Source organism: Dermacentor andersoni, chromosome 9 (assembly GCF_023375885.2).
Source record: "Dermacentor andersoni chromosome 9, qqDerAnde1_hic_scaffold, whole genome shotgun sequence".
Taxonomy (NCBI): Eukaryota; Metazoa; Arthropoda; class Arachnida; order Ixodida; family Ixodidae; genus Dermacentor; species Dermacentor andersoni.
The window spans coordinates 43,347,766-43,357,957 of NC_092822.1; the positions used below are offsets into that span (position 1 = coordinate 43,347,766).

General features: G+C 50.2%; 1 protein-coding gene across 1 annotated transcript; it reads right to left on the minus strand.

Moving 5' to 3' along the window:
• Positions 1–389: 389 nt before the first annotated feature.
• Positions 390–7,988, minus strand: LOC129383867 (uncharacterized). Its single transcript, XM_055068828.1, has 3 exons — positions 7,899–7,988; positions 4,033–4,334; positions 390–1,936 (listed from the first exon to the last, which is right to left on the minus strand). The coding sequence occupies exons 2-3, from the start codon at positions 4,327–4,329 to the stop codon at positions 866–868; spliced, it is 1,368 nt and encodes a 455-aa protein (XP_054924803.1). The 5' UTR covers positions 4,330–4,334; positions 7,899–7,988; the 3' UTR covers positions 390–865.
• Positions 7,989–10,192: the final 2,204 nt, after the last annotated feature.

Genomic DNA, 10,192 nt, shown 5'->3' on the forward strand with positions numbered 1-10,192 from the left:
TTGTGAAATCATGGTGCCAATGTATATGTTCTTTCAAGGACAAGCACAAGAAAGGTTAAGGCCTATTAAAGAGACACAAGTGTCCGTTTCAATGTGCCTTAACCGTTCGTTCTCCACTTCCTTAGCGCTGTGTATACTCAAACACGGTATACATTTGTAAGACCCAAGACAATTGGGTAAGTCATTAATACAGATTAGGGGCACTATTACACCCAGGTTGCAACCCTGCAGTACACCTTTATTAGCATTCCTGAATTGAGAGAAAGCGCCGGAAAAGCCAACAATTTCACACCTATCTCGTAAGTAACTGCGAAGTATTAGTAAGGGTGGACCTGTTTTCCTGGTGGCCTGAAAACGGTCATCGAGAAAAAAGAAAGGATGTACACGGGTCAATATGCGTTAACCGTAATTTTTTATTAGGTGAGCGCTACGCCCAGAAAGGCAGAGGGGCAGCAAAATAACTTTCAGCGTGTCTTCGTACCTTCCAAAAATTAATCAAATGCCCGTGACTGTCACAGTCGGTGAGTGCTCGAATCCCCTGATTTGCAGGAAGCTAGCGAGTTTGTCCTCGACGGCCTATAGCTGCGACAGCCGTCGCGGTAACCGCGAGCAGCATTAATGGGGCGACTCCACGAAAGAACGCTCATCTTCCCCTCGTGTCTCCCAACGCACGGTCAAAGTTATCACCGCATTGAGAGAAATATAAAACAAAATTTTAAACGCACCTTTACATCTTGTCTAGGAAAACATAGCAGTCAAACGCCCTCCCAGCGACGACAGGTAAAGCCGTGCATGTTTTCATGTGGAACTGGTAAGCCTGTCAAAGCAGAATCGATTCATTGTCGGCCGAGTCCGGCGCCGTGCGTTAGTTGTGTATAGCGATTTCGAGTACACAGCTTCTATCCCAGCTAAAGTTCTCCCCGCGGAACTTCTGTCCCCCACTAGCATCATCGATTTCCTCAAAATCACGGGAACCATGTCCCTTTAATTCTGTTACTCTAACGGCTTTCGGAAGGCAACGAATGTTTTTCTTGCAGCTCCAAGTGAATTTGACAAAAATTACTGAACTATCCCGCCTTACACGTCGGCCGATACCCATAGTAAACCACGTGTCTCGCCGATGCAACCTAGTCACAGAGGTGGCAAGCTCTTCATCTCCGCCTCGGCTTGTTAAAATCACATGATAGACTGTTTCATTAACGTTCGTACAGCTTGGCGAGCTAGAGCCGGCGCACCCTTCCGTTGGCTCGTCTGTTTTTCGAGGGAGAAGGAACAACTGAGCGATCGGTTGGTAGTCTCTCATTTGTACTTGGACTAAGCCTTCGAGACATCGGAGCGACTGGCCGGCGAAGTGTTCCAAGTTTCGAAGGGTGCCTGTCACCTCTGGCAAATGAACACTTTCGGCAGGAGAACCTGCCCCACCTTTTCGAGTCAGACAACTTTCTCCTGCTTCCGAAGCGAGCATGCGCTTTTGCATCCGCGAGGCCTCGCCGATCGTCTCCGAAAATTTCTGGGCGGCTAGTGTCACGTTGGCAGTGAGTGCGTCAAGACTAGCCGCCAGCGCGGCGTTTAACTCCTGCAGCTGAGCGCCTTGGATTCTGGCCGCCTCCGTCAGTTCGTTCACCTGACTCTGAAGCGCCGGCATCGCGTCCTCGCAAGTATTCGCCGCAGACTTGTCGATTTCTCGCCCAACTGTGGCGACGTCACCGGAAGTGACGACGGCGCCGCTTTTCTGCGATGACTGGGCCAGCGTAACCGACGACGCTGCGTTGCTGCAGCCGCCAATGTAGTGGGCGGCGAGCTCCGAGTTCCGCACGGTCTCGCCGCACCGTTCGCACGGAAGCGCGTGGAAGGAGCACTCCGCCTCGAAGTGTCCCAGGAGTGCCGCCAGGGGGCCCACGAAGTCGCAGCCGTGGACTTCGTTCCAGCAGTGAGCCTTGAAAAGAAAGTGGAAGGACGAGAAACGGGTCATGGTAAACAAAAGCGTATCCATGGCGCTCGGTCGTTTTACAAACGCTCTGGGGTTTCCCGCTCATAGTACATGGGTAGTTATGGTCAGTCCCTTTAAAAATGATACTGATAACTATTCACAATACGTATTCATATGCGAGGGACATGGTCAAGACAGTCTATACAAATCTGTAGTATTTCTAAGCTCTCTTCATCCAACAATAAAATTCACATCAGAATCTTCAACAGAGCGCATACACTTTCTGGACACAACAATATAAATTGACAATGGGGCGCTAAAGACAACGCTGTATAGGAAACCTTTAGACAAACAACAGTACCTAGAATATTCGATCCACCATCCCACACATTGAAAACAAGGCATCTTTAAAGGCCAAGCCACACGTCTACGTCACTTCTGCGTTGAAAACCAAGACTAAATAAATAGACTCGATCGCCTTAAAGAAACTCTATCAAACAGGAACCACCCAAACAACGACCTTCAAAAAGCCTACAACGCTGCAACCAAACTTCATCGAGCCGAGGTCCTCAAGCCGCGCCCGAGGATCACAAAAACAACAACGGCTCTTCTTACTACTAAATTCTCAAACGCACTCCCAAACCTGAACAACGTTCTCAGTAAATACTACCCAATTCTCACCAGCAACCAGAAACTTAATCCCTTGAAAGACCATGCCGCTGCCTTCCAGCTACCCCATGCATTGCACCCCAGACTCCTTGTCGCCATCTTACCTCCTTCAACATTACTCGACGCATTGCCGCCACGCTACTAAACTCACTCTTTCAAATGATGTCTTTTTGGGTCTTTTTTGTTACTCACGCACTGACCCCCTGACCGAGCCGGTCAGGCGGGTTTAAAGCCACAAAAACATGCCGCCAACGACCCCCCTGTGCTCCCTAACCTTTCGCTTCCCCGGCACCTTCCCATGTCCTCTTACTTTTCTTGTTCACTTCTTTTCCTCTTGGGTTCCCCCCCCTTTTTTTTCTCTCTCTTCTTTTCTTTCTTTTTTTTCTTTTCTTCCTGCCTTCGTCACAATACTTCCCGCTCTTGTCCCCTGGTCTTGGGAACCACGTTCACAGACGTCAGGCGACAGCACTCATTCTCTTTGTAGTCTTTCCCTTTACAACGAGCCGCCCCCGAGAACAACCAAACGTAACGTCACGGCACTAACCTTTTAAAACTAACATGCCGAGGATGACGAGACGAAGACAGGTCCTCCTATCGAAACGTTGGCCAGCCTTTCTGAGGCACCATATCCCTGTTCATAGCCTTTATGCCACAGTGTGCTATTCCATCTGTCAGCCCCTTTTTGATATTGAAGTTACACAATGTTACCCCAAAGCTGCAAGCGGCTGTTTTCCTGCCGAAACTGCCTGTCGTGCGCATTCTGTAGTGTGTGAATTCGATTGAGCGGTGCCGATCGGCAAAGTACATGTTCTTGGAGCACGTAAATAAACACTCGTTGCATTATGAACATGTGTTACATGAGAATGCATGATGTCTGAAGAGTGTCTGAGGATCTGTCACAGCATCGAATTTCGTGTTGCTGCACTTAAACGGTTAAAGAAAATCACGCAGACACAGCGAACATGTTGGAATATATGTGCAGCGATGCTTTCGTGAAGTGGATATTGTAATGCTTGCTATAAATATCTTGACGTAATTCCGCTGTACGGTAAAAGAGTTCACACTACTTCCGTGCCAGCGGCCGCTTGAAACACAGAGAGTTCAACGGGAGCTCGGTGGCATGAGCGATTTGAGCACGCCTTCTTTCAAGTACGGAGAACGCAGAGAATGAAGCACCGGTAGGACATCGACGAAACGACACACATTCGAGGCGCTGCAATAAAACCTACCGCTGAGGAAAGAATACAATAAAGAAATACTGTGCCACTTTCTGTACGGAGCGTAAGCATAGTCTCATGGGGAACGTTTTAACTCGTGTCCGATTGGAGAGGTTCACGAAAATATCGCGGTATACACTGCAACGCTGACGCTGAAAACGCATAGCCTCAGACTTCGGCTCACTGTTCAGGAAGCGACACACGGCGAGTACTGACCTCCAACTTTTGCTTCCTCCTCTCCGGAACCCGCAACTTCTGGCATTCGTCCTCGCAGAATGGCTCTCCGTCCAGCGGACAGACGTTTCCGCCATCTTGGGTAGCACAGCCGCGCTGGCACTCCTCGCACAGGACGTGACAACAGGGCAGCAGGACTGTCGTGGTCGGTATCAGCTGGCAGACGCAGCAGGCGTAGCGAGCCACCACTAGCTCGTCGACGAACCGCGTCGGGCGCCAGTTGACGCCGCTGACAGAGTCGCACACTCGGTGCAGAGATCGCCCTCCGGCACCAAGCATGGCAGCTGTGGAGAAACAATCAAGAATGGCGCCAAGGAGCCAAGACCTCCAAAACGCGAATTCTTTCGAAACCACGTGACAGCAGGTGATGTCGCCCTCGGATAGCACAGCCGCAGAAGCGTCCTTGTGAAAAATCAGTCTTCTCGAACTAGCGGCTTCTGCTCGGCCACCAGCCTATCTGCACGCTCACTGTTCGACCGACCTATGAGTGGCGATATCGTCCAAGAGTAATGCCGACTAGGACTTCGCGGGCGCAAACCGGAGAACACTGCACGCACGATACGGCACACTGCCGACATCTAGCGCGTGACGGTGAGACTAACATCACCATAACGTGGCCCTTGAGATTTGTGCGAGGCGGCTTTGCGTAAACTCAGTAAGCAAAAAACTGAGGAGAGGCCTACCCCCTCCGCGCGCTAGGAGAAAAGTGCGGAGACAGTCACGTGGTATTAAACAGTAGACAGCTTTAGTTTAGCCTACGCAACTATAGCGTATGCTAAACAGCGCACGTTTTTACAGTTTTAGTTGCCCTGCGAGATTTTCGGATCTCAAAGGCCATATGCCGTCGTTGTGGCTATCTCCGGACTGTAGCGATAGGTGGCGCTGAAATCTCGAAAATTTCTTTCGTTAGGCTTCAACTCGTTCGAAACGAGAAGCGATCTCGAGAACACCACAAAATTATCCATAATACTTTGTCATCGAAACGGCCAGAGATTAAGCGACAGCCATTTACACAGTCATTTGCTACGACCTAAGTGCATTTTACAAAAGTAATGCCAAATTCCGTTCGAAGCTGGCAGCCGGGACCGCCGGCATGTTTTACGCAAACTCCGCAAACCACGCGAAGATGTTAACAGACAGTTAGCCTACGCAACTTATAGCGTACGCTAAGCAGCGCACGTTTTTTACACCTTTAGTTGGCGGGCGTGATCTCCGGACCTCAGAGGCCATATGCCGTCGTTGGGGCTATTTGCGAACTGTGGTGGTAGATGGCGCTGGCATCTCGAACGTTCCTTTCGTTAGGCTTCGACTCGTTTGAAACGAGAAGCGATCTCGAAAACACCATAAAGTTATCCATAATACTCTGTCGTTGAAGCGGCCTGAGACAAAGCGAAAGCCGTTTACACAATTATTTGCTACGAACGAAGTGCATTTCACAACATCAACGCCAAATTCAATTCGAGGCGGGCAGCCGGGACCGCCGCCATGTTTCACGCAAACTCCGCAAACCATGCAAAGACGCTGACGCTTATCTTTGCGAGCGTACGTCCTTTAGCGTTCTTCGCTTGCGCAGTGACGAGAGCGTACGCAATGGGATAGCGTACACTATAGACAGATTTAGTATAGCGTACTCTATACCACTGCGTACGCTAAAAAATAGCGGGTCGTCACTGCGCATGCGCTGAACGCTAAACGAGATAGCAGGTATAGCGGGCGTACGCAACGCAAACGAGTTAGCGTTAGCGTTTCTGCGTGGTTTGCGGAGTTAGCGGGAAACATGGCGGCGGTCCCGGCTGCCCGCTTCGAATTGAATTGGGCGTTGCTTTTGTAAAATGCGCTTCGTTCGTAGCAAATGACTGTGTACACAGCTTTCGCTTAGTCTCAGGCCGCTTCGACGACAGAGTATTACGGATAACTTCGTGGTGCTTTGGAGATCGCTTCTCGTTTCGAACGAGTCGAAGCCTAACAAAAGAAACGTTCGAGATGTCAGTGCCACCTATCGCTACAGGCGTGAAATAGCCGCAACGACGGCATATGGCCTCAGAGATCCGAGGATATCATCATACCTTGCTGGTGAAGCAGCGCACTGACACGGACACAGTGAAGACAAACAGGAAAAAGACGACACTCGCAGCAGCGAGAGTCTTCTTTTTCCTGTTTGTCTTCACTGTGTCCGTGTCAATGCAGCGAGTGTCGTCTTTTTCCTCTTTGTCTTCACTGTGTCCGTGTCAGTGCGCTGCTTCACCAGCAAGGTATGATGATCCCTCACCAACTAGCCCAACTTTCCACTTTTCCGAAGTTATCGTCGGCCAACTAAAATTGTAGAAAACGTGCGTTGCTTAGCGTACGCTATATTAGACAGTTCTGGTTACACGTACGTAGAGGTTCACGTTTGCTTCACGTACGCAAACGTGAAAAGCCTACGTACCTTACGTGCACGCCATCTGAAACGCTTTTAGCTACACGTACGCGACGCACGCCGAGAGACCCCTAGCTCCATCTATCGGGAAATGTGAACACGGCGGTAGCCAATTCAATCGTGTCGCCGTGTTTCGATGCGAGCCGTCTGCGCGCGCGCGGCCCGCTATCGCTTGTTTGTGATCTTGCAGAACTCCCGCGCGAAGCTGTCTACGTGCGCAAGAAACGCACGCAAAGAATTTAATCTCACGTACGTCCGTGAGACGCGCGCGCGCGCCCGCTACGTTCTACGCATGCACACTGCTCACACGTAGAAGCTCTACGTACGCAATGCCTCTACGTACCTGTAACTAAAACAGTCTAATTATAGCGTATAGTGTACGCTATAGTTGCGTACGCTAAACTAAAACTGTCTATTTGGGTACGCTATACACTATCAGTCGTTTAGCTTTCTGCGCATGCGCAGTGACGACCCGCTATTTTATTGCGCACGCAATGCTATAACGTACGCTAAACTAAAACCTAGTTTTAGTAAAGAATAGCGTAGGCTAAGCAGCGCGCGTTTTTTAGTTTTTGTTGGCCTGAGAGATCTTCGGATCTGAGAAGTGTTATGCCGTCGTTGCGGCTATCTCCGAACTGTAGCGACAGGTGGCACTGACATCTCAAATGTTTTTTTTTTTTTTGCTGCGTTAAATTTAGGGAAACCACGGAGCATGTTTTATTAGAATGTGAAGACGTCTGCCCAGCGGTAGATTTAGACACCACTGGCCTCCTTGAAGCCCTTGGGTTCAGGGACAGCTGGGGAAAAGTAAACATATGTGCGCAATAGAGATTAGTAAGAGGCGATTGGAAGATTGGTGGAAGTAGGCAAACGACAGAAAACGGAGACGTACAAAATCAGTTTTCAATAGGTGGTCAGAAAATTTGGTTGTGGGAGTTCATATTAATTTTTGTCTCTTTCTTTTTTAACCTAGGTAAGACATTAGGCAGTCAAATAGCAAGAGCTTGGTGGGGCAACCCACCGCTCCATTCCAAAGAGGACGCTCATAACATCCCTCCATCCATTTAATATTCCTGAATCTCTAACAGTAGCGCCAAGCATTTCCCTCCTCCTCCGCTCGGCGCGGCTTCGATGGTGGCGCCGTCCATGCTGGCCCTGCCGTAGCAGGCGACGGCTGACACGCTACCGGAGGAATTCCGCGGAAATGTTCGTTCGAGCCCTGCGGGGCAGTGTTTTTCAATCGAGATCTTGCTTCGTCAGTGGGTAACTGACCTTAAGAATGTTGTTTTGGAATTTTGGTAAACATGGAGAAAAGGACCAGTATTGAAGAAAAAGAACAAACGTATGATTATGGAATACAGTCATCAAAGTCGACAAAACACTAAGCAGCAATGAATGTTTTCGCAGAACTCTGAAAATGACAACTCACTTTCTCGAACGGCCGCAATTTCTTTAAAAGGCCGTCGACTCAGCCAAATCTCACGCTTGCCGAGAAACAGCCGCTGCCGCTCCTTTTTGTCTGCTCAATCGCCTTCAATTCACGTGTGTAGCGGTCTCTCAGCCGCTTCCACAGTTTGAGGCACTCTTCAACTGAAATAGGAAAAGCAAGGCATAACAACAAACGGTGATTGCATACCAGGTTTCGAGAAGTATCCACTTCTGAGTATGAGAAAAAGTACGAGTATGTAGACATCGACGCACCCGTCAAGAGGCCGGCGAACAAGCGGATAAGCTCCCCGGCGTTGTTGTTGCGATGCACATCGCGATGTTCCACCTGTTTAAGTGTCATACAAGCAGGGATGCTGCTGTACGGCGTCCAAACATATCTCGATGGCGAAACGAGAGAGGTCCACTACGTTTTCGTGAGAAGCGGCCATTTTGTACTGGCGATGAGTAGCTACGGCGACGAGAGAGGGCGCTAGGTGCTGACGTGTTCGGGTGGCCGGCGCGAAAAGGCAGACGGCTCTATTCGGAGCCGGAAGACGTCCAAGTGCATCAGGAGCCGCCGGTCACGTCGCGGGTGGGGAGCCGTCGGACCACCGTTTAAAACATGGAGGAAGGAAACTGAGGAGAGGCCCTACCCCCTCCGCCATCCCTCCGCGCGCTAGGAAAAAGATGTAGAGGAAATGACGTAGTAGGTTTTCCTCTTTATTGGTGATTTTTTTATTTGCCGTGGCGGCCACGCCTTTCGGGCCACAATGGCGGCATTGTTTTGGTCACGGAGGAAGGAAACTCAGGAGACGCCCTGACGTCACTCTTTGTGAAGCTAAACTGAAGCCGGAAGTTGGCGTTGCTTGTGGCGTTGCTCCGCCTTTCGGGCCAGCTCTCCTCTCTTGTTTGCATTTCTCCCGAAAGCACGCCGCGCTGCGCGCAACCGGGCTGCTCGAACGCGCGCGCTCCGCAGCAATGCTAAACACAATCATGTAATCGCGATGTCTCAATGCATTACCGTTGACCAAGTCATGTCGAAAGAAATTCATAATGAACTCCGCAAATTGGGTCGTGTGTCGAATCGGCTGCTTTTACTGGATTTTATGAAAATAAACATGCTTTATCAGGCCAGTCAAATGAGCTATTCTCATGAACCGCGGGTACCGGCCGCTGCCCAGCTCTCGCGCGATTTTAAAAAGGTCACCTTTATCGCTGCCTTATACTTGCTTTTCTGTGCATGCTTAGACTTCCTGGGGCTCTCAGACGGTCTTGAGAGCTAGACGTCTGGCCATACGAGAAAAATGTACGCATTCTCACTGCACTGCAAGAACGCACTGGAGACACGTACTACACACCGACCCATTTGCGATCCATTTGGAGTTTATGAGCACAAACACATTCTCGTTTGAGGAATCGTCGTGCTTTATTGAACAAAATCCGCGCATCACTACGACAGCGCGCCGGCGAGGAGGCACAATGTCATTTCTGACTCGGCGTTTAGATTCATCGACTGCGGGCTGAGGTGCCTTCTTGCCACGGTAAGTGAAGCATCACGTAACCAAAGTTTTGCGATAGCCGGCACACGGTGCCGAACAGTACGCGCGTAGAACCGGCCTACGTGCGACCATGGGACAGCCGTTTGATGTGTTCGCAGGCGTACGTTCTGTAGAGCCTTGCTCACTCTTTCAGCGCATCCTCTAATCTTCACTTCCCCGCGCTTCTCGCGCGCACAGATAAGATACGCCAGCCGTAGGGAGGATTCGTTCCTTCAGTCAAAGCAGCCGCTTCTTTGCCATCTTCCAGGATGAAGCGTCGGCTGGCAGGCGCACGGTGCCGAGGGCAGCAAAACGCACATATTCTGCGTAACGCCATATCAGCACGTGTATTGAGGTACACAGCTGTGCAGGTGTGCATGAACCTCGAACGCGCTCTGCTTAGAAGACTTCGTGCTGTCGCAAGTAATGCGAGGAACAAGCAACAGTTAAGCAACATGTGTTTTAATATGCACAGCAGCAAGTTGCTACCGAACACGAACTATGCATTCATAACGTACGTCTACGAGCCGCGAGTGCACCATATGCGCTGTCAAAAGCAGGAATCACTGACCGGCGAAGCGTTCATTGCACAGATTCTGGAACGCATCGGTTTCGGCCAGCGATGGCATGTTAGCATGATTCCGCCAAAGAGGGCAATATTTCCCGCGGATATTCCTTCGTCCGTTGCCATTGCCGTGGTGCGGTACATTGCGTACAGCGTTGCATGCGCGTTCATTTCGCGAACTTTAATTCCTCG